This window comes from Triplophysa dalaica, chromosome 2 (genome assembly GCF_015846415.1).
Source record: "Triplophysa dalaica isolate WHDGS20190420 chromosome 2, ASM1584641v1, whole genome shotgun sequence".
Classification (NCBI taxonomy): Eukaryota; Metazoa; Chordata; class Actinopteri; order Cypriniformes; family Nemacheilidae; genus Triplophysa; species Triplophysa dalaica.
The window spans coordinates 25,272,931-25,298,540 of NC_079543.1; the positions used below are offsets into that span (position 1 = coordinate 25,272,931).

General features: G+C 37.0%; 1 protein-coding gene across 2 annotated transcripts in view; it reads right to left on the reverse strand.

Moving 5' to 3' along the window:
* Nucleotides 1-797: 797 nt before the first annotated feature.
* The window catches only part of cacna1hb (calcium channel, voltage-dependent, T type, alpha 1H subunit b), a 73,229-nt gene continuing 48,416 nt past the window's right edge, over nt 798-25,610 (reverse strand). For both annotated transcript variants that reach the window (XM_056770087.1, XM_056770082.1), the window contains 21 exons: nt 22,806-22,890; nt 22,548-22,735; nt 22,097-22,423; nt 21,056-21,156; nt 20,834-20,957; nt 17,122-17,190; nt 16,842-17,026; nt 15,362-15,488; nt 14,366-14,491; nt 13,886-13,975; nt 13,048-13,240; nt 10,523-10,674; nt 10,147-10,256; nt 9,932-10,065; nt 8,634-8,704; nt 8,457-8,535; nt 8,176-8,297; nt 7,024-7,320; nt 6,708-6,864; nt 6,444-6,604; nt 798-4,812 (listed from right to left, as the gene is read on the reverse strand). In XM_056770087.1, the coding sequence (XP_056626065.1) occupies nt 3,799-4,812; nt 6,444-6,604; nt 6,708-6,864; nt 7,024-7,320; nt 8,176-8,297; nt 8,457-8,535; nt 8,634-8,704; nt 9,932-10,065; nt 10,147-10,256; nt 10,523-10,674; nt 13,048-13,240; nt 13,886-13,975; nt 14,366-14,491; nt 15,362-15,488; nt 16,842-17,026; nt 17,122-17,190; nt 20,834-20,957; nt 21,056-21,156; nt 22,097-22,423; nt 22,548-22,735; nt 22,806-22,890 (3,912 nt within the window). In that variant the 3' untranslated portion in view covers nt 798-3,798. The remainder of the gene's footprint in view (nt 4,813-6,443; nt 6,605-6,707; nt 6,865-7,023; nt 7,321-8,175; nt 8,298-8,456; nt 8,536-8,633; nt 8,705-9,931; nt 10,066-10,146; nt 10,257-10,522; nt 10,675-13,047; nt 13,241-13,885; nt 13,976-14,365; nt 14,492-15,361; nt 15,489-16,841; nt 17,027-17,121; nt 17,191-20,833; nt 20,958-21,055; nt 21,157-22,096; nt 22,424-22,547; nt 22,736-22,805; nt 22,891-25,610) is intronic.

A 25,610-nucleotide genomic window follows, 5' to 3' on the forward strand; every position in this document is an offset into this window, starting at 1 on the left:
AAAGAGCGTGTTGCGACTGCTTCGCACCGTATTTAAACGTGGCTGCCGTAAGTCTACATTTAAAAAAATGAATATATGCGTGGAAAAGAAACCAAATGTGAATAAGCCTTAATGTAATCTTAAGCAAATCATGCTGGGAACTGGAAATCCTTCTCAACCAATCGTGTTGAATAACCTTGTTTAAATAAAGTAAATGGAACAATTAATATCCGAGTGTAAGCTACTTGATAAAATACATTGTTGTAGCTTAAATCAAGAGTTAAAATAACAACATATCAACTCAAAAAAAATATTTCTGGTTAATATTCAGATATCGAGTTAACAATAAAACAATTAAGTGAACTTTTTCTAATTAAGTAAAATTAACTTATTTACCTTTAGTAAAATTCAATTTTACAGTGTAACAGAATTTAAATTTTGGGTGAACTATACCTTAATAATACCCATTAAATATATAAAACATGATGTTTACTGAAAACATTTTCCGTGGATCAGTGACTTTGCCTTGAGAAACCGTATTTGTTCTATAGTTTAGGCATCAAATTATTTCTATTTTTGATACCCAATTGCTGAGTTTTGAAATAGTTATATCATAGTAATATTGTTATGCATCATTTTGCATTTTAATAGATCCTGTTTAATCAGACACATTTCACCTTTAAACAAACTGATGAGGTTTATAAAACAAATTTTAAAATATAGCATGCTATAGCAACAGATTTTCTACTACCTTACCTCATTTGTTTCATGTATTGTATGTAGATGCCAAACTGCACTGGTAGAAAAATGAGACAAATCAGTGTTTAAAACTGCATTCAGGGTTTTGAGTTGTATTTGCCCCACATTTTGAAAAATGGTTCAAACAACTACAAACCTCTTATGAAACTAATTGTGACAAAAACAATTGGTACACTATTTAATTTCTGAATGCTAAAGTTAACACTTTAACAGTTAGACAGAGCAAAAAGCGATCTTTATAAATAGAAACAGTAGCAGTCTCTAGTACACTTTCATATTTTTTCAACATGTAGTCATCATGTGTTTTTGCAATCCTCAGTTGATACCTTCTTTCATTAACACCTGAAACACTTCTAACGTGATGAACTAGGCAACACACTGTGAAAAAGAGGATTGCAGCAAAGCTTGTGTTTTCATGAAGACTTCATTAGACACTTCATCACACTCACACAATGTCACACTGCATACATAACACACTTTTCAGATATCCTCAGTACAGTGACACTTTTATATAGCAGCCCTTGGTTTTCCTTAAACCCTCCATTACACTTTCAATCCGATACAGCTTTTATAATGATAAACACATACACATGTTTACGGTTAATGAGTAAACAAAACAAAATATTATATTAACTCCCAAATGTACTGTATAGGGCTTTTCACACCACAGAAACAGTTATTTTTAGCACAAATTGTGTTTTGCAATTTTGTATGCCGTACCTTTAAAACATGGTGCTAATAAAACCCAGACTTTATAAGGGTTGAAAACAGTGCAAACACTCAAAAATATGAAATATTGTGCAAATCCAAAGATACGCATAGTGTGAAAAGCCTATGTTTTGAAAGGGTTTCTAATTTAATGTGTGAAAATGACACTGGCGTCAACAAACTTCATATAGAAATACTGAAACTCAAAACTATTTAGAACTATTATGATGAAAATGACTTCTAAAATAATTTCAAGGGGTTAATTTTACAACCCTAATGTCGAGTAAATGTTCATGGGCTACTTCTTCAATTGAATAAATGTTTTTAGTAGGAAATGAATTGAAGGATTAGCATTCATGCCAGCTCATTTCTTTGGAAGCTTTTGTGCTTGCACAGAAAACATTGAAAGTTGCTTGAAACCGTTTACATTTGTAAGACAGAAGAAAGAAAGAAAGAAAGGCTTAATACAAGTTAACCTCTTTGACATTATCTGTGACTGTAATAAACTTATTATGGAAGTCTATGGGGCAAGACAACCAGAAGGAACCTAAAAAACTAAAATCTGTAGCTTGTTTAACAGTGCTTATACAATCCAGTCATTTTTTTGGTTAAAAATAAACATAAAAAGTTATTTAGTAACTACATAAAAAAGTGATCTTCTCTGTCACCTACATTAGGCCAAATTCACATTTCACGCCTAAAACCGTGCGGAAAACGTGAGCACCGCAGTTATCTCTCTTCAAATGACCCGCTCTGAAAAATGTAACTATTTCCATCTCGATGCAGTGCCGGCACGCCTAGAAAATTGTCCGCGCCACACCGCACCGCACGCACATTGCCTGCCGAACGTCTACATTTAAAATAAAATACGCAAAATGTGAATTGGGCCTTTAGGAAATGTAAGTTTGACGCATTTACTTTAGGATGATTGTTTACCCAAAGACTAGATTAGAGTAATTTTACAGAATTTACTTTTGTTTTTTAAAAAGCTTTTTCACGTATTATGTAAAAAAACATGTCATTTCACAGTTAAACATTTTTCACATATTAAAAAAAAAAAAAAATACAGAAAAAGACTCCAAATTTAGTATAAAGACGGTGAAAACATGTAATTTTAAAGTTTCAGTTGAAAGGATTTTTTTTACAGTGCAGATAGGATTTGTGATTTACTATTATGTAGAATCATTCTACATAATGTTAAGAACCATGTATGAAAATATAACCTTGATATCTTTAATATTAACGGAGTAAATCTTAGTCAAAGATTGAAATTATAGTGAAATGAATGACTGAAGTCAAACTTTGATGCTTGTTATCTAAAAATTAGATTATGAGACTTCAGTCTTGTTCGTACAGACGGGGTCACTAATTATTTTCTGTGCTAATCGACAGCATGCCACAGTTATCAACAGAGCTTAGCTTGTATTAGACCCGGAACATTCCTCTGACACTATATGTCCATCTGAAGGCCAACAATATGTTAAACTCGAACCCTTTACAAAAATATCACATGCCACATTTATATACATAATCATTTCATTCATTCAGCTACACAGTCTGCATTATATCCATGCATATGTTTCAGCTAAAAGATTTCTATAAATATTCTATCCTTTGTAAGACAAAAGGGTGTTACAAGTATGAATTAAATGTGAATCAGTTCTATGACATAAGGGTTTGGAAATGGAAAATACAGAACTCCTGCGAAATAAACCTCATGTTCTGTTAAGACTGATTTGAGAAAGTCATTTTACTCTTCTTTTTACTCTTTAATTTTAAATGTGGCTTATTGTGCAATGTTATCCGTTAAATAATAAAATGTTATTTTGTTATAATCAAATTTCTAAATTTATTTCATTTTTCTATTCCATATCTATAAATTTTTATTACAATTTACTGAATTTACTGTAAAGAAGGTACAATTAGACCTCAATAAAAAATTTACCAAATTATTTTTCTTTGGGAATCCGCAAAATTTTTCTATTTTGTTCAAAATATTGTGATACAGCATGTATCACAATAACGCAGATTTGTATTGTTGCACGTATTGTTATTTCTAATCATTACTATAAATGTTTTAATGTTACAGACTCCAAACAGAACATGAGGGTTAAAATCGCACATGAATGAATCCATCACTGACGGATTTGCTCTGCATTTAAAGAAGCTTGATATCACATAAAACTGCACAACATCAATGTGTGTAATGAATACTACTAAAAGTTCCAAAACCCCAATCAATATGATCAGGAAAAAACATCAGTTCCATCAGAAACACATTGCATACTGTGGCCGACACCACCTCTTCCTGTTGTTAAATGCTTTGCAAAAGGCTGCTTCCTGTGCGGTTGCCTAGGCAACTGAATCCTCATTTCCTTGATCCCTAGTGCTGGCCATTCTGACCAAGACCTTCTTCCTGAGTGGGCTCTGAGCTTCTCCCGCGCTTCCCACAAACCCCGAACGGGCTTCAGGAGGGAAAGAGTGCGTCGATTGGTCACTATCTGAAAGCAGTTCCGACAGACTGCTCAAAGAACTTACATCTGATTGGTCAAATGAAAATTGTGGGAGGGGCAAGTGACTTGGCAGGGAAGGTTCGTCCTGTGGGAGGGGCTCCGTGAGATCTAACGATTCCCGCGGCAACGCCGAGTCAAACGACGGCGTCCGCCTTCTTAGGACCGAGCTGCTTTCCTGGTTGACCGCTTGAGATTGAAACTCTGCCTCTGTGGGCGGGTCAATGGAGATGCAGGGCGGGCTCATCTTCTCCTTTTTGGGTATCGGCGAAGGTCCAGGGGATGGCACGGGCGCCTTCATTGGAAGAAATAGCCCCTCTCCGTGCATCGAGTGTCGACGGGGGGTGTCGGGTTGGGGTGACAGGAAGTTATTTTCCATGCTGTTGTACTTTCGTAGACTATGATTGCAGGCTTCCTGTTGACGGCTCGTCCCAACACGCAGCAGCCCTGAGTTCTGAGACTGGACGTCCGAACAGGTAAGAGTTAAATTATTATAGGATCCTTTTTGGGTAGATTTTGTCATGTGTCGGTTCACCTCCTCAATGTCCGAGGTGTTTATTTGTGCATTGGCATGCATTACTTCAAGTGCTTTTGTGGATTGTGTCAGGTGTGCAATCTGGCGTCCGGGGATGCTGCGTTGACTGAAAACCTGTCCGCTTGTTCGTACGCTCGCGGTTCGATTTCGCAGGGGTGGAGGGGGCGAGGCTTGTGGCGAGCAGGGGGCGGACCCGCCGGTGAGTGAAATGCCGGGTACTTTGAGTTGAAGATTCTCATTAGAACAGGGATTGCTTGGAAAGTGTAGGCTGTCTTTGGATCCAGGGTTTGTGGAGTCGATGGAGTCGCACTTTATTGCTTGCTGCAGGTGAGAGCAGATATTTAAAAACAAGTGCACTAATTCTTATCCAAGCATGCACACTTAAATTGATATTTGAGAGCTTTCTAAAACACTTGACTGGGTGAAAAGAAATTTACCCACTAATCCAAATCAGGATTTTTTTATTTTTATATTACATTATATTATATATAATATATATATCAGGGCTTCCCAAACTGAGTGTCACGTCCCCCCGATGAGCTGGATGGTGTTCCATTCAGAAGCTATGAATCTTATATTAAACCTGCAGATTATGATGTCGCCCGACATATGTAGATTAATCAAATACAGTATATGGGAAGATACATAATAAAATTAATATATAAAAAAAAGCTTTCCATTGATGTATTGTTTGTAAGGACAATATTTGGCTGCAATACGACTATTTAAAACTCCGGAATCTGAGAGTGCAAAAAAATCTAAATATTGAGAAAATCGCATTTTAAGTTGTAAATCAAAGTCGCTGTAGCAGGCCCTTGCCTTCAAAACAGGTCTGTTTTAACGCTATCTTTTGTCTTACCGCTGTAATGACGTTGTGGAGACTAGATGAAGCTGAAAGTAGAAATTCTTAGCTTTACATAGATACCAAACTTAAGTGGGTAATTCCCATAGAGCAGGTAGCAGCGAGTGAAGTTTGTAGGTGTGTTTCTGGCTATTTTTGTGAGCAAATTTGCTGTATCCACTCACAAAAAATAAGTTTTGACAATTTACAGTTGGAAATTACAAAATATCTTCATGGAACATGTTCTTTACTTAATATCCTAATCATTTTTGGCATAAAAAAGAAATTTATTATTTTGACCCATACATCGTTATATTGGCTTTTGCCACAAAATTTCCTGTGCTACTTAAGACCATGTTTGTGGCCTAGGATCATAAATGTAGTGTGTACTCTTGATAATTGATAAACTGTAGTAATAACTATAGTGAATGAATCAACTGCAGTGTCCTATACTATAATGTTCTGCATTACAAGCTATAGCAAAATAATAAACTGTATTGCACTATACTATAGTAGTGTATGTGTTCTGTTCTACCAACTATAGTTAATCCATCATTAATTCTGCGTTACTTACTATTTGTATAGAGCACTACAGTATCAATTTATTTAAGTATTTACTGTGGTACGGATTATAATAAAACGATCGACTGAAGTGTACATTATTTTAGTACTCTGTACTACTAACTATAGTATAGTACACTACAATTCAGCAATTTTCTATAGTATTCTGTATTACTAACTATAGTAAGCCGAGAAAGTAGTGTAGTGTACTATACTATAGTATTCTTTATTACTAATCATAGTAAATCAATAAACTGTAGAGTATAGTACTATAGAATTCTGGGGTATTAACTATATCAAACTAATAAACTGTAGTGTACTATACTATAGTATTCTTTAGTACTAATCGTAGTAAATCGATAAACTGTTGTGTACTTTATTTTTTAGTATTCAGTGTTTTACAAATCTTAAAAAACGACAACAGTATCCTAAAGTAAATATTATAATATACTAAAGTATTTTGTTTATTTGGGAGTGCACATGCACTTGAGAAGCCATGTATCATATTATATTATAAATCACTATAATCGAGATCACGATTTCTACAAACCTGTCGACGCAGGATTCTTGAGACATTGCTGGATCTTCTTGTTCTTTGAGTTAGAAGGTGAGAGGCAGAAACCGAGTCCAAGTTTGTCTGAGATGTGGTTCCTGGAAGCTGCATTAGCGAACCATCTTCACAGGGCTGCGTGCCAAGTGACGGAGAAGAGCCTGAGAAAAATATTAATGCTTCAGTCAAATTCTCTTTCTGTATTTGTGCCAGTAACTCAATAAAGTCCGGAGAGTGTTGTGTGTGTGAATGTTGTCCCATCACCTGGTAATGCAGAGTCCTGTTTGGAGAATCTCTTCTGAATGGAGCCGTATTCGGCTTTGACTGGATAGAGCATGTAACTGTCACTGGGCAGAGACAGCATCCTCGATATGGACGGCCTTTCTACTGTCAGGAAGTTACCATAATTGGGATCTTTGCCCTGAAAACACAACAAAAAGTCATAGCTGAGTGGTTTCAGTGTGATGTGAAAATATGGTGGTTGAAAAACAGACTTTAACAGTAAAATGCCTCAAAATAAAAAAGAGAAGTAAAAGAGAACTGTGCATAAACACCTTCATATATGGACAGAATTGATTACCTGCTCACAAGACAGTGTCTCCATTCTAAAAGCTCCACCCTCCAACCCTGTGGCCCCACCCACAGAGGTGGTGCTGTGTCTGCGACTGTTCAGTAGCTCCTGCTGGATCTCCGCCTCCATCTCCGCATCTTCACGTGCATCTTGGTTGCTCTCCTCTAAGTGTTTCATGAGCACCGCGACCACAACATTCACCAGCACAAACTGAGCAATCAGGACGAATGTCACGAAATAAAGAGGTGACAAAAGTGGCAGGTAACTCAGACATTTGTCACCGTTTTTACACTCCCGCAGGGTGTCCTAAACACAAAAACACATCAATTGAGAGTTTGGTCAATGCTCGGTTTAGGTTACGTGACATTTGCTGAATAGACGTGGATAACATATGTGACACTGCCTGTGGAATATGGCAGCATACTGGTGGCTATTTTCAATTTGAAATGCAATACGCAAAATGACAATGCAGTATGTAAAACGACAATGCAATTGTGTATTAACATATACATTTTAAATAATATATGTGCAACTTTGAGTGCAAAATAAATATAAAAATGTAATTATATCAATTAGATTTGTCAGTTCCAACACTGAATTTTGCAACACCCAAGGCAATGTGTAAATGAAAATGCAATCCCAAAATGTTCATCCTGTTAATGTTAATGCGTTTAGAGAAACATTAGAATTTTAATTTTGCTGCACTTTTGCTTGACTATCTTAAACAAATAATTATTCCGGGGATTGCATTTTCATTTTGTAACTTAAAAAGTTATTTAAAATATATATTTATTTGACATGCTGCATTGTCATTTTGCGTATTCCTTTTCAAATTGAAAATAGCTGCCAATATGGTTCCATAGTGAAAACCCAGTCGACGGATTTTCTTTGTTGATTTACCGTTTTCTACATAAAATCATTTTACATAATGTCAAGAACATCTGGGAAAATATAACCTGGACATTTTTAAGATTGATCAAGTTAGGCTATACGAAACATCAATATGATAGCAAATTGAATATGGGGAAATCAAACTTTGACGCTCATTATCTCAAAAATATGAGCCTGGATATCACGGTCACACTTGTCCTTTATGACAAAAACATTTACAACATATGGATTGAGAAAGGATGAGGATTATTCTCAGGAATACTGCTTTACCTTCATGATGCCGTTCCAGTTGTCGCCGGTGGAAACGCGGAATAAAGTGAGGAAAGCCATACCGAAGTTTTGAAACGTGGCATGTCTGCTTAGTCCCTCACATGGATTGTCCTCAGTGCATTCTGATTTAAATACATTTTATTACATTATCTTAACTTTTCAAATTATTTTGAACATGAATTTGTTTATATGAGGTTGTAAAAATATTAATAAAACATTGACTGAAAGGTCTTGTTTTCATATAAAAACATACAGTAACAAAAAACAAACCGGCTACTGACCGAGTTTTCCAAAGAGCTCGACTCCTAGAGCGGCGTAGATGAAGAACAGCAGCATGAAGAGAAGACCCAGATTACCCACCTGAAAAATACATGAAAAACCACATCAGCACAGCATCATCTGGGGTATCTGTAAAATCATTTGACAAAACACACTAAACAACCAGTGAACAAACTGACCTGTGGTAGAGCTTGAACCACAGTATCCAGAAGAGCTCTCATTCCTGTGGCCATCTTCAACAGCTTCAACACTAAAAACACATCAGATCCATCAGATTCCTGATGACATAAATAACATCCGTCTGTCCAGATCATCCTTCTTAAACATCAACTGCTTGTTCCTACAAATCCATTGACAGCCATGGATTTCTCTAGCTTCACCTTATACCTGCACAGATATATCTGCTCCTCCTTGTCTGGGTTCATAGAAAGTTGTTATTGTGTTCAGATTGTCTGTAGAGACGTTTTGTTGACTGTTTCGAGTTGACTGCTAGATTTCAGCCCCGGGTACATTGTGCTCTTAAGCAGGAGTGTAGGAAAGCAGAACAGCCTTAAAAATGCTAAGATGCAAGATTTTTTGACATAGGTATTGTCAATAAAAAGCAGAAAGTTTCTTGCAACAACTGTTTATCTGAGCAAGTCATAAAGAAACCAAACTTGACACATTCTGTCCTGATAAAACCTCTGAATTTCGTGAAACCTTTCTGAATTTCATTACAGCTAAGATGGATACCCTTGCATTTCAGCGGCACTCTATGACATGTTGTTATCTCAAGACGCTACATTTGAAATGTATATTTCTATATATATACATATATATGCGTGTTTGTGTATGTGTTTATATAGAGTATATGTTTATGTATATAGAAATTCCTGTCCCTTCCTTACTTTATTTTTACAAAAACAAGATTTTGAATCGCTGTTGCAGTTATCTTTTTTGCTTAGACCCTTCAAGTGTTTTCTGCATAATACACGTACATATTCTATATTTACTGCCACAAAAATCACACATATTATAAAAAAATGGTAGCCTGTTAACTGTCACCCGTTCCGTATACGGGACACCTAAGTTTGCGTCAATATTGTGCATGTAATTTCTAATTGAATCACGACAAACTATATGTTATTGGAAAGGTCTAAGACTCTAGAATACAGATTTCTTTGGTATTTTTTAAATAATTTATGTAGGGAGAGTAATTGATTCGTTTTTATAAAGAGTGTGCTTAGACTTTTTGTTGTACTTTTGCGACATGTTTTTTTTAAATGTAATTTTTAATCAAAGAAAAAATGTGTGTGTGTTTTTCTGAAATTATATACTGACTGAATTATAGACTACATATGAATATAGTCCAAAAGTCAGTTTTTTTAACCAAGCAACTACATTTTTACAGTCTATTAAATTGATCTAAAATCCAAATGACACCACTTCGCTGTATATACTTGACTTGTATATGTATGTGTGTTTGTGAATTCATTACCTCTGGCAATACGCAGCACCCTCATGATGCGTATGATCGTGGGGTTGATAGGCAGGGAAGCATTCAGGTCGATCTCTTCTAGAGTGATTCCCACGATGGAGAGAAGAACAATTGCCAGATCCAACTGATTCCACCTGACAGAGACAGATCAAGAGATTTACCACTGCAGACGGAAACAGATTTTGTGCATCGGCGTCCACAAGATGGAGCCTCACCTCTCCTTGAAGAACCTCCTGAAGCCGAAAGCCACCAGTTTGAGCGTGGCCTCGATCACGAAAACCAGGGTGAAGACATAGTTACAGTACTTCAGACCCTCGTCCAGATACTGAATAACACATATACAGACAGAAACATATAACACGAATATGTATCGAACTTTCATTTGAAGTCAACATGAACTCCAAATAGATTTTAATACACATTAAGGGTGCTTTGTGTTTTTCAGCCATTTTTCATGTTAAATCTTGTTTAACTTGTTCTTTGTGAAACAAATCACGGAACCTTTCAAGTTGACTTGATACTAGATAAATACTGTAAGCATTTTTGGAAACAGCCTCCTGTTATGTGTAATGTGTGTGCACTCCTGCAGACCTTGGGCTGTCCGTAGTGCTCCATTGACATTGTGAGTACATTAATGGCGATGATGATGGTGATGAAGAGGTCCAGATAATGGCTGGTGCAGAGCGTGTGAATAAAGAGACGCGCGGGAGAGTAGTCTGCGTAGTACGGCCTCTGCAGAGCCTCTGAAACATACACGCACACACATAGAGAACAATAGAACATCATTAAGCTGAAATCAGGTCATTCAGGTACTCACACACTCATCACGGCATACCTCTCAGCATCCGTGGTGACATTCATGAAATAGTTGCAGAGTTCAGAACAAATTTTTTCAGATGATGAACGATAAAACATTGACAGCCAGTCAAAATCCCTTTGAATTTAAAAGCTTGACATTTAAAATGTGATACTGCAGCACCAGAGCTTAAAATAAATAAAAACAAAGACAAAAGACAACAAAAATCATAAAATTTATAAAAAATTGACATAAAATATATATATAAAAATAGCATAACAATCATAGAATATTACAAATAACCAATTTAATCATCTGATGGTGCGGACACTAATATAGTCATTGTTCTTAAAATGCTGCTTATCAACAACCTGTCAAAAACAGCCCTTAAAAACTTAAAGAAAAACTTTGTCACCTTCATTACTTCTGCATACACCACATTTCCATGTAAATTAAGCTTACTGTCCTGAAGATTTATTATAAAAAAAAAGTATGACCCTCATTCGTTTAAAAATGCGACTGTGCCTGGACTGCATGAATGCAGCAATGATACACAGTATTTATAGAACACTGTACTGTATAGACTGCTTTATTGTCCCTGTTAAACACAAGCACACTGACCCAGTTTTTATTCGTCCGGTAAATTGCTAACACAGCCGCCTGTGTGTGTGATCACAGTTAGGAAACAGTCAAGTCATTCAAAGGACATTAAAAGTGTCCTGCCAAACATCCCTCCACATTCATCACTGCTTTTGAATGCTCAAGGTGTCTTTGAGAAGAGTTTTGTGTATATGAGAAACAGGGAGAGAAAGAGAGAGAGAGGGGGGGTTTAAGAGAGCTACTATATAATTATTAATTCAGTTTACAGTTTCAGTAATAAAAATAACTGGTGGGTACAGCAGTGATGTCAGAAAAAACCATGGTAATTTTATGAACACCATGGTAACAGATTATAACCCTATTCGTATAGTAAGATGTCTACATGGTACTACAACATACTCACTTTAGTTTGTTTCCAGTTTGAGCACACGCGAGACTGATGTAGTGTTAAAAAACTGAAACAGTTCTTCTGGACCAAAGTTGGACCAGCACCGTTTACATTTCTGAAGTGATCTATACAAGGCAGTTTCAAAGCAACGACAGCAACAAACGTTACTGTGTATCCACGTTTTTATGGCCAAAGCTTGATTCCGGTAAACATCCACAAAGTAAAGAGTCTCTGTAGATTATTTCTGATAACAAGCAAAAGAAATAACAAGTAAATGAAATATGCTGGCAAGTTAATAGTATGTCTAGCCAGTATTATTTTGTAGAAAAAGGCTAAACTTAAATGTGACAAAGTTAAACGACCCATTCAAAATATTTTTTTTATAAAATGAACATACGATGAAATATCAATATAACTAATATTATTATAAATTCATATATGAATACTATTATTAGCCACTAGCCAGACCAATAAACAAACACAGACTGGAAGTTAACCCTCTGGCCAAGTGTGTGTGTCCGATGAAACCATCTATAGGGTACAAGAGGATGTGCTTTATTGCGAATAAATCACAGCTGAAGGGAGTTGTTAGGCACAAAGCGAAGTGGAACATTATTCAAAATAAAGCACTAGTCTCCAGTACCTTAATGCTTTTATCAAACAGTTACGACACAAAACAAATATTAAACGAAAAAGATGCATCAATGCAACTTTCATAAATCACAACTCTTGACCAATCAGAATCAAGGACATGAATTCATCGTTTTAGAATTTAAAACGTTCCACTTTAGCTACTATACCATTTCAATCTCCCCCATTGTATTTGTACTTGTGTTATCTGACACAAGCCCTTTCAAAAGAGGTTGTGGTGAGTCATAACAGTACTTCATTGACATCAGAGGCCGGAGTAAATTATTTAATTCCCACTTTATAATTATGTGTCTCCTGTCTAATTAAATCCTGCTTATGTGATTCTAAAGTCAAACAAAGTCAAAGGGCTTTTGAGGAATACGACTGCAAAAATGAGTACACATTTTCCCAGAGCAATTAAATCACTGCTGGTCACCAAACCACTGTACTATTGGATAGGTAGTATATATCTGTAAACTTATGTTAGAGTAGTTAAGTAGACAGACTAGACTACAGAAGGTCTGGACTAGACCACCCAAGAGACTGTTTGTCCGGGCAACCAATCACATTTTGTTTAGTTTCCAAGAGGCCCGTAAAAAAAACACGACACACACGTCTCCCGTCCCCCCTGTAGAATTCAACCAATCAAACAACGATTTCAAAACTCAGGACTTAACAGATACCAAAAACCAACACACTCACTCCTGCGTTTCTTCTCCATACGTTTCTGCCTCTTCTCCTCCCGACGCCGGGCCTCCTCCTCTTCCTGGTCCTGTCTGCACTTGTGGAAGTTCTCCACCACCACGCCGACGAACATGTTAAGCACGAAAAAGCTGACGATCAGCAGAAAGGAGATGAAATACAGAAGCATCCAGGGATTATGGTTCTTAATGGGCTACAAACGGAAGAAAAAAGAGAAAGGGATTTTAAAATCTTGACATACGATACAAGGTGTTGATCGGGTTCCATCGCAAAGATGAAATTTTCAATAATGAACGACGGTGTAAAAACTCTGATGTTAATTGGAAATTTCAAGTTCCTGTAAAGTGCAAAACGGTCCGGATGATGAGAGGGCTTATCGGCAGGAAAGCACAGACAGGAAATGTGAAAGGAAGCCATTGCACAAAGAAATGGAAACATCATATTTGAGTCATTGCACAAGCGTTGGAATTGTACCGGCTGTGTAGAGGATGTGTTACTGTATCTGGACTGAAGGTTTTCACACGTGTGTGTGCGTGTGTGTGTGAGAGAGAGCGAGCGAGTCTCTCTGGAATTAAATGATGAATGCACTGTCTCTTCTTCTCAACCTGCTCATTTTAGTGTCCTCTCTCTCTCTCGCTCTCTCTCTCTCCAATCCAAAGCTGAATTAATCAGACACTCGTTTTACCTAGAAACCTCCTGCCTCCTTTTGTGACTGTGTCACCTGAGGGATTCTGGGAACAAAAAAACTGTAAACACTACTGGTGCCTGTGTTTTTGTTCTACCGGAGAGATCACTTTCGCATTGTGTAGAGAGTTATCTGACGAATACACACACACACCTGTACATCTACGGCGACTGCATCTAAACCGTCATACATGATGTTAACCCATCCATCTTTAGACGACAGGACAAACAATGACATCAGAGCCTGTGAAGCAAAATCAACACAAGCATTATCAACATTACTGAAGGTGAATAAAATCAAAACTAAATATAAAAAGATACACTGTCGAGGTTAACCAATGAAACCACATTGCACTTATAAAAACGTTAAATGGTATTGTATCAAAAGGTCTTGGATATCACTTTTGAAAACTACTTTGCATCATTTAAATGTGATAATATTTTCATTTTTATTTTGGTTCTCACAAACCACTTTCTATAACAAAACTTTAACTGAAAATATACAGTATATATATGAAGTCCTTTGATATTGTTATCTGATATAATCACTAAATCATGGTAGCATCACTATTTTTTGTAAGTACCGATTTTATCGAACTGGTCATTAAAGGGAACGTTGAAGTTGATTTCTTACCTGACCCAGGTTATCAAAGTTATACTTCCTGCGGACCCATCTGTATTTGGCCTGAAGGCAATCGGATTTATTTGTGATATTTCTAGTATCAAAGCCTTCACAGTGATAGAACTTGCCCTTGAAAAGCTAAAAGAAACAAAAAGATTTTGTATTTAGACATCACCCAAATATAGAAATCGCAACAGATCTAACTGTGTAGGTAGAAAAAGTAGGTCCTTTACATGACAAATACAATCCATATTATGATAAGAAATACAGTAGGTAACACCTCACAATAAGGTTGTACTTATTAACATTAGATAATGCATTAACTACCATGAACTAACAATAAAAATTATAATTCTACAGCAATTATTAAACTCCGTTAATGTCAACGTTAGCATTTTCTAATACATCAAGTTTAAATTTGTTAAAGGGATATTTCACTGAAAAATGCTAATTCTGTCATCATTTATTCGTCATCTTGTTGTCGTTTCAAAGCTGTGTGACTTTCTTCTGCAGAACACACAAGACGGATTTTTAAAGAATGTTGGTAACAGAACAACAGCGGTACCCATTGACTTGCATTGGTTTTGCGTTCATACAATGGGGGTCAATGTTGTTTGGTTACTTACGTTCTTGAAAATAGCTTCTTGTGTGTTCTGCAAAAGAAAAACAGTCATATAGGTATGAAATGACAAAAGAGTAAATGATGACAGAATTTTAGTTTTTGGGGAACTATCCCTTTAATGCACAATTAATATAAACAGTTGTACTTACATTAGCTAACATAAGATCGATTTCAAACATTTAATAATCTTTGCTTTTTTATTGCTAGCATATGCCAAATAATGCATTAACAATGTTAACAGATACATACATTTTGCAAACGTAAACAATGCCAAACATATCCCAACCAAGAACTCATAGAGTACTAAAAAGCCTTCGAAAAAAATATTATTTTAGACACAACACTTCGAAAATTAAGTCACCAAAAATGACTGTCAATGTTTATACCTGAACTCCCAGAATGCCAAAGACAATGAAGAAAGCGCAACAAATCAGCACAATATTTCCAATGGGTCGGAGAGATGTGATCAATGTTTCAACAACCAGCTTGAGTCCAGGGGCTCTGCTTATAACCCTGATAACAAACAGATACATATTCAGTGTGCTGGACTCAAGGTAAAACCGCACACCTAGAAAGCAACTGTTAATAAACAAAATCTCAGCAAACAACAGGCTGATACATGTGCTTTAGTGTTAGCCTTGAACTGAATAGCAAAGTCTGCATAGTAGGACATATCACTTTTTGTGAATTATACAATGATGAGCCATCTGTACAGTTTTTTTGTTCTGACATGACAGGAAAATAAGATTTCAGCACCACGGACAGCAACAACCAATGTCCGACCTGAAATTCTACTTCCTCTCGTCACACATTTTGTCATTGACTTTCTTGTTGAGGGGCATTTTTAGTGCTCTGTGCATGGTGCACGCAGGTTTTAATATAGATTTGAGGGCTATGAAGCGGAAGATTTTCTGTAAATAATTTCATGAATTTGATCTGTTCCTTATACAGATTATATTCCATTTTCATAGACAAACTCGCTAGCTATTTCTGATTAGTATCCTTTATATTCTATTCCTAAAACATAAGTACAGATTCAAAATGATACGATGCATAAATTATGACATGATTTCCTTTCTAAATATCAATAGAGTGACTAAGAGATGGCATATTTTTGTATGCAAACCCCGAAAGTGAGTTCGTTTTTTAGCACTTCCGGTTCCATCGCCCCAAAGTGGATGAGTTTTTTTGAATGGGTATGTGGTAAATCGCTTGAAATAATATCCATGGTGCACAAAACCTTTCGTAATCCGCTTGTCATTTTTTAAAGCATTACTGTGTCTTTAAAACGGCGGTTTTGACAAGTTGCTTTAAGTGACTACTTCCTTTGGCGGGGACGTTAGACATCATCAAGCATAAAAATCTCATAATAATGTAACATTTTTCTAAATCTCTAAACACTTGAATGGGGATTCAATCAAGGAGAAATTCCTTACCAGGGAACATTATAGATTTAAGATTTGTATAAAGTTTGGTAGAGTTGTCGGAGGCTTGGTGGTGGCGATATTGATATCGCGCGACCGGATTGTAGTCTGTTTATAGCTTCATGTTAGCTTTTTACTAATGTGGATTGTATTTAGGCTTCAAAAGTAACAAATGTTGTGTTCATTTGTAAAGATTATCTGGATAGACAAAACATGTAAAGATCATAAACCTTTGTTAATCACAGAGCTTATTTTTTGCTTTCTTCCAAAAGTCTATGGGATAAATGCGTAGGCTTTCGGTCAAGCGAGCCAATGCGGATCTGCCTTCCGGGTTGGCCTACAAAATTATGTCATTGCTGCACCACTCCACTCAGCGTATCTTTAGCATCATGACAGACTTATTGTGCAATACAAATACATACCCCTTCAAACACAGTTTTACCTGAGGGGTCTAAGCGTCCTGAGCAGTCGAAGAACCCTCAAGATTCCCAGAATTCTGTTACCCCCAGAGGAGGCGAGAGACACCAAGATGTCCACCAAGGACACAAACACCAGAAAACCATCTAGAACGTTCCAACTGCTCTTCAGGTATGAGCCCGGCCCGGCATACATCCCAAGAGAAACCACCTACGACAGCACCACATTCATAACATGTTATTAAATAAAATAAAATACTTTTGAGTAACTTAACAGATATCTACACAATACAGATCATGTTTTACCTTCATTGTCATCTCGGCGACAAAGATCAGAGTGAAGATGTAGTTAGAAACTTTGAGAAAAACCCGCTCCTGTAAAATGAATATAAATAATAAAAATGTCACGTGAAATGACAAGTCGAGCAACACATCTGTTACGGAGCGATACATGAGCGGCTTTCAAGTGTTCTCGTTCGTGTCCGGCTAATCGAATGTCATAATGTGACTATATAAAGAAAGGGGTCAAAAAGTTCATGTGTTCAGGAAAAATTATTATTTTATTAACTACTAACAATATTTCCACCAAAATTTCAAATAAAAATATTGTTTCTATTCACAGTTGTTTTGTAGAAAATGACAAATGTAGAAACGGGGGAAAAGATGCTCTGTATTCATTCAGACATCAAATACTGCAAGGAAACAAGTTCATGTCCACTTTAAAGCAAAACAACAGACATTCTTGTACAGTTGTGTTCAAAATTATTCAACCCCCAATGCTGTAAATGGTTTTAGGGAATTTAGTGTACATTTGTAATTGTATTCAGAATGAAATCCTACAAGGACTTCTTAAAGAACCATATGCAACTAAAATGACATCAATTAGTTTTGTAATACAGTAGTTAATGTTTCTTTTGTGAATTCTTCATTGACATAATTATTCAACCCCTTAAAGACTACCACTCTGAAGAACAGAGGTTCAATGAAGTGTTTTCAATCAGGTATTGAAAACACCTGTGGATATCAGGGAGCAGCAATAAAGCCTAATAAGCACCAATTAGGCAGCTTTAAAATGATTGTGAAACTCAGCTCCTTCTAGACATTTACTGGTGTGGTTACAAACATGGTGAGGTCAAGAGAATGGTCCAGGAAGACAAGAGAACAGGTGATTACTCTTCACAGGAAGGGCAATGGCTATAAGAAGATTGCAAAGATGTTGAACATACCAAGAGACACCATAGGAAGCATCATTCGCAAATTCAAGGCAAAGGGCACTGTTGAAACGATACCTGGTCGTGGCAGAAAGAAGCTGCTGACTTCGACTGCTGTGCGCTACCTGAAGCGTAGAGTGGAGAAAAGTCCCCGTGTGACTGCTGAGGAACTGAGAAAAGATTTGTCAGATGTGGGTACTGAAGTTTGCTCAGACAATACGGCGCACCCTGCGTAATGAAGGCCTCCATGCCAGAACTCCCAGGCGCACCCCCTTGCTGTCCCCAAAGAATAAGAAGAGTCGACTGCAGTATGCCAAAAGTCATGTGGACAAACCACAGAAGTTTTGGGATAGTGTTCTGTGGACTGATGAAACAAAATTAGAACTGTTTGGGCCCATGGATCAACGCTATGTTTGGAGGAGGAAGAACAAGGCCTATGAAGACAAGAACACCTTGCCTACTGTGAAGCATGGCGGAGGGTCAATCATGCTTTGGGGATGTTTTGCTTCTGCAGGTACTGGGAAGCTTCAGCGTGTGCAAGGTACCATGAATTCTCTTCAGTACCAGGAGATATTGGATGACAATGTGATGCAGTCCGTCACAAACCTGACGCTTGGAAGACGTTGGACCTTTCAACAGGACAATGATCCCAAGCATACCTCCAAGTCCACTAGAGCATGGTTGCAGATTAAAGGCTGGAACATTTTGAAGTGGCCATCGCAGTCACCAGACTTAAATCCGATTGAGAACCTCTGGTGGGACTTAAAGAAAGCAGTTGCAGTGCGCAAGCCTAAGAATGTGACTGAACTGGAGGCTTTTGCCCATGATGAATGGGCGAAGATACCCGTAGATCGCTGCAAGACACTTGTGTCAAGCTATGCTTCACGTTTAAAAGCTGTTATAACTGTAAAAGGATGTTGTACTAAATACTAAGATTGAATGTCACTTGGGGGTTGAATAAAACTGATAAAGATGTGAGCTCAGAAAAGACATTTGTGGTTATTTCATTATAAATGTTATGTTATATTTGTCTGACCTACACGTGCCTCTTTGATTTAATTGTAAGCAGGATGACTGAATGATCATAATCAATGTCAAACCGACCAAAACAATCAATTTCAGTGGGGGTTGAATAATTTTGAAAACAACTGTACTTGTATTTGGAAAAGTAAAAAAAAAATGTGATAACCTTGATTTTGATCACAGTTTTCATGTGTCTTGTCATGCGGTCTTTCACATTGCTGTTGGATGACTTAATGTCACTCCAGAAGTGTGATCTTGATGAAATTCAACAGATACTGGACTGAACTGACCCCAATACATCTAGAAAATCTGATTAAATGGAAATTTGGAATGATTTCTTAATGTTTTACCGGCTGTACAGCTCTTCTTGAGAGTGTACAGTCTGAGAGTGAGAGTAGTCTGATAAAGAACAAGGCGTTGTTATAAAACAATTAATTATTCATTAAACACTGGTGTGTATTAACATACTGCTGTTGTGGCCATTTTAAAACAGCAATAAATGACTTGAGGCTGTTCATATATTGATTTCACCACACATGAGGGGTGTTAACGGTTTACTATTAAACACTTTAACGACAACTGACATCACATAACATATGAACAACTTTAATAAAATATAACTAATAAAAGTACATTAGATATATTTATAAAGCAATAAGCCCCAAGAAGCAGTGGGTTACGGTGCATTTTATAACAGCTAAGGGCGGGCCTAAACCCCATAGCTGTTATAAAATGCACTGTAACCCATCGCTTAGCAAGGTTTCTTAAAATAAAGTCAATAAAATGATATTAAGGCAATGTGGTGCGGTCAGCCGTTATATATCAGGGTATTTTATAACGGTTTAGAACTCTGATCAGCCATTCAGAATCAAGGAACTGAACTGAGTGTTTTGTAAGTGTCATTTTTCTACACTTGGCCTATCCTCTTGTTCTGAATCTAGTCATAAGTATAGTAAAAAATCTGTCAAGTTCTTCCACACAATTCTCTATAGAATTGTGTGGAAGGACATGGCGACTTGACACGATTTCACTACAAAATTTCAAATGCTATTAGATTGTTAATGATAATCTTAAATCTATAATTGACCTTATTAGTAAGTTTATTTATTTATTTTTTATTTAGCCTTGTTGTGCAAGCACTGTTGAGCTTGTGCATAGGCAGCAGCTTTTGCCAGAGGGGAACTGGAATCCCCTGGTTGGGCCTGGGTTCTCCTGAGTTTTTTTCTCTCGATTGGAGTTATGGGTTCCTCGCCACCGTTTGCATAATGTTTTGCACTATTTGCCTGACCGGGGGCTGTTTTAGAATTCAGAAGTTAGACATAATTAATATTGCATTTAAGAATTTATAGTCCGTTTAATATTTGACCTGTGGTTCTCTCTCCTTTATCTCAAATGTGTGCTTACACTGTGCGTGTGTGCGAGTGTGTTTGCGTGTGTGCGTCTATGTCAATGTGTGTAAAAATGTATGCATATTGTGTGTGTGAAGCATTTGTATGTATGTCTTTTGTGTTTTCACCTTTTTCCTGTTTTTACAGGTGTATGACTTTAGTTGTTTTACTTGTAGTCAATGTCTCACATGTACAGCTGCTTTGTAACAATGAAAATTGTAAAAAGCGCTATATAAATAAAGTTGAGTTGAGTGTCATTATATGCTGCAACATCAAGATGACTAAAGCAGTCAAAACTTGTTCATTATGGGCGTCCCTATACTTTTGTCCTTATAGTGTGGTTCTAAACTGCTAAAACAATTTATGTGGTAAACCAGTGTGTGTGATTGTATTTACAGTGCTGTCTGGTTGAATATCTGGTCTCTCCAGAGCGATTGTAATGCAGTTGAAGAAAATGAAGAACAGGACAATATGATCAAACAATTTATGAGTGATGATCTTCTGGCAGCGAATACGGAACCTGCACAGAGAGAGAGAGAGAGAGTTAGAATCATGAAAATGTGCAAGCGCAGCATTCATCACGTGTAGTGCGTGTGACTGGTGTGTGTGGGTTCTCACTTGTTATGAGGAGAGAAGAGGTAGAGGGACCAGTCTTCATGATCTCTACACCACTGCGGTTTATATGGCTCCAACAGTCTCTTCACAATCACAAACCAACTCTGAATAAAACACACAGAGACACAAACCAGTTCCACATGTATTTATGTAATTTGCATTTACAATGTTAGATATTAATTAAACAGATGTAACTCACATTAAAACATACAAACATTTAGGGATACGTCAGCCAAAAATGAAAATTCTGTCATAATTTGCTGACCCTCAGATTGTTTCAAACATGTATACATTTCTTTTTTCTGCTAAACACAAAGGTAGATATTTGAAAGGATGTCAGTAACGGAGCAGATCTTGTCCCCCATTTTCTCCCATGGCATTTATTTTCCCTACTATGGTAGTAAATGGGGGAAGATACGATCTGCTCGCATGCTGTCATTCTTTCAGATATCTTCCTTTGTGCAGAACAAAGACATATATACAGGTTTGGGACAATCGGAGGACGAGAAAAATGGTGACAGAGCTGTAATTCTTGGATGAACTATCCCTTTTATGCAATAACTTAATCTGACATCGCAACACTTTATTCTGCATGAGTGCAAATTAAATTTTAAAAGTGCCATCTGGGTTTCATTTATAAATAAATTTGCCATTACAAAGTTTTTAATACTAAGTGACAGCAGCACAACCTCGTGAATGTCCTGGTATTGAATCTGTCACTTTTTCTGTTTATATTTATCCTGGAATATTTTTGGCTGAATTTTTACTTTGCCATTAGAGTAATTTGTGAGTTTTTTTCCTGGCTTTTGTGTTTTTATTATGTTGTGGTTGTGTATGATGCATTCATTAAACATAATAAATAAACATAAACATCTGAACCAATTCAATTCATTGAAATACTGTAACAATCAAATTTTGGTCAATATGACATGATTACTATTGGTCGACAAAAATGTATTGACAGACTTATTAAAAGAACAATATTCAGTGAATATTGAGTAAGTATTATATCAATTAAACGTTCATTAAAATGTAGGGTATCACCTCTTCAAAGTCCTCATCCTCCGCCCCCTGTGTGGATGGTAATTCTGGGCACGTAACGTTTGGAGAGGATGAATGTCCTCCGTCTAATCTCCCGTTACACTCCAAATATGGGCGTGGAACCTGCAGGAAATCTGGCATATCAAAGGAACCTAGACACGAGACTCCGCCCAGACTGGATTTCCCATCATCTGACAGGTTGTCATCCATGCTGTCTTGTCCCGCTCCTGAAAGCAGCGACTCGCACTCTCCTGACTGGGCCCGTCTGATCAGACTGGGGGCGTAGCCGAGACTGTTCCAACTGGATCGACGACTTCCCCAAAGACTGGACTACAACAGACCGACAAACTGTGTGACAATATGCAATGAATCGTGACAATACTAGACTCACTGAAGTTTTGAGGTGCTGTATGTTGTGTTTTTGCAACTATCCATGTGGCAGCATTTTACTCACCATGGATCTCTGGTCATGTGGTTCAGTGGAGGTGTTGCTGTTGCGACGTGATTGGCTGCAGAAGTGTGACAATTCGGTTCTGGGCATGGCGTTGAGTTGTGTGTGCAATTTGTGCGGTGGCATGGATGCTCGGGGTTCCAGGTGTCCGTTGGATAAGGGCATTAATGTCTGCATTTTCAATTCTGATCCTAGATATCAAACAGAGATCCAACATCAGATATCTATAGAAACACATGATATCATCACACACTTACACACCTGAGTTTAGCAGCTCTCTCAGTTTGTCCTCATCACCAAAGTCAGAAGAAATGTCATCGCTAGTCTCTGACCTGCTGGCATCACCCTGAGAGAGAGCGAGAGAGAGAGAGAGAGGAGAGAGAGAGAGAGAGAGAGAGAGAGAGAGAGAGAGAGAGAGAGAGAGAGAGAGATGTGACACTTATAAAGTATTGATGCATTTCCGAGTGAAATGGAATTTTAAATGAAAATAAATAGTGGGCGTGGCTTTCATCTTTCTCAGCAATTTGATGTATTAAAACAGACACACTGACAGTTAAAGGGGAGGAGTTAACAGATGCTCCACCCAAGCTGTCTGACATATGTCATTTAAGATGGATAGTCATTACAGAAGTGCATTTTCAAAGTTTAACTGAAGTTTATGAGGGCACACAAATTTTAAAAAGAGAATGACCCACATTGATAAACTATTTACAATAAACGCTGCAACATTTCATGAAAAAACAGGCATTGTAATTTTTCAGTTCACTGGGACTTTAAAGCCTAAAATTCAGAATTCATAATAATGAATGATCCTGATTACACATGAACATGAACAACACAAAGGCCAGCAGCAGGATAAGCAGAACAAACACAATTACATTTGATCTTTCAAGGGTCTCTTTCTCCCTTCCTTCTAATTTTATGGTTAGTTAACCTGTTTATTGGTTTTTATATTGCTCTTCTTCTATATCTATTAAATTTCACCTGCTACATGCACTTGTGCTTTAAAAGCCATCATGACCTGGCTCTCCACTCATTTTCCTCCATAATGTGATGTATTTCCGAGTGAAAAGGGATATCCAATGAGAAAATTGGGTGTTGGTTAACATTATTTCCCTCACCCATGTGACCCAGGTGATGTTATGTAAACTGTTGCAGAGGCAGATCGGGGTATGAGATTACATAATCCTGATCTAGGTGATTTTAAGTGCAGATTCAAGGGTGATGTCGGAAATGCGTCGAATATTGTAATGCTCCGAGGTTGCTCTTTCATAGCTCAGGATATTTTAAGAAATTCTCAGTTGTGTTTCACTTAAGTGGCAACTTGGTCTCAGATGTTTCTCCCAAGATTGCTTCGAAGAAATAAAGAAAAAAAAAGACCGTTGTTCAAACAGTGTGCATGAAGACTTGCAGTGAATGCAGATTTTATAAATAAATAATAATCTGGATTTACGCAAAATTGATAAGAAATGTTTGAGAATTTCAATAATATCAACTTTCGATATCCGACTTTGCAATTGTGAGCTCAGTTTGGTTACAATTTTGAGATATGTAACGCAGATTTCTTGATCTTTTTCTCAAGAGAAACATCGGAGACAATAAATTTACCGTAAAGGTACAATTCACCTAAAAATGAATTCTGTCATAATATACTAACCCTCAAGTTGTTCCAAACCTCTATTAATGTATTTGTTCGGTTGAACACAAAAAAGATATTTGGAAGAATGCTAGCAACCGACATCATTGACTACCATAGTCAATAATGTCACGATAATGTAATGTTTGCTTTCCTAAATTCTTCAAAATATCTTATTTTGTGTCCAAAAGAACAACAAAATTCTACAATAATTTTTCCTTCTATGCTAGTCAATGGTGGCCTAGAACTGTCAGTTGCTAACATTCTTCCAATGACTTTCTTTGCATTCAGCCAAAGGTTTGGAACAACTTGAGGTTGAATAATTCATGACAGAATTTTAATTTGGGTTGAACTGTCCAATTTTATTGTGTCTCAGATGTTTCTCTTTAGAAAAAGATCAAGAAATCGCCCTTTAGAGATCTCAACAAGGTCACAAAAGAGAGCTCAGATTTGCAAAGTCTGCCAATAAAAATCGATATAATTGAAGATTTCAATCATACGAACTCAAAACATTTGATCTTTGGGTGAACTGTCCCTTTAAGCAAAAGTTTCCATTTGCTCTCCATTTAATCTCAATGACGTCTAGGAGAAATAACGGAGTATTTACGAGTTCTCATCTTGGATTTGTCTTTCTTGATGGGAATGGTTAGAACATGGTGTCATACTCTAAAATCTCCTATTGTAAACGAGAGAGCAAAAAAAATAAAAGGTATGAATGAGAATAGCCAGCGTTCACAGAGTAACAATCAAAAGTGTGTGCGTGTGTATTCATGCATTGTGTAACAATCCGAAGTGTCCGGTGTCTACGTGTGTGTGATATCACCTTACAGACAAAAGAGAGACAGAGATGAAAAGATGGAGGAAAAGAGAGAGGCAGAATGATTTGAGCCAAGCGTTTTCCTATCAAACACATCATCGCACCAGCTGCAGCAGAGACGTGTGTTTATTCGGATGAGTCTCATCTACATGAAAATGAAACTTACAAACCAAACATACACACAATCCATCTCTTTCATGTCACAAAGAGAAAGGAGAACGTGCTATTCTTGATTTGCATGTGCGCTAAAGGAAATCCCTTTTTAATGCCATGTATCATAGTTACAGTGCCGTACGGAGCTGTAATTGTATTACAGCACCATCCTTTCTGTTCTCTGATAGCATCTTACACGAAAATTTCCCTCTGGGAAACTCAATTAAATGCAATATGGCCACATCAAATTCAGTCTTGTAGAGAATTCGCATTGATGTTGAAAACCAAGCAGAGAGTCGATTTAACAAGCTGAAGGATGAAGTAGCCCAGAGACAATTAAAAATGTGGAAGTCGATGCATTTGCTTAGAAAAATCTGAGCTTGAAGGGATAGTTCACCCAGAAATGAAATTCTGTCATAAAATACTCACCCTCAAGTTGTTCTAACACTGTATACATTTC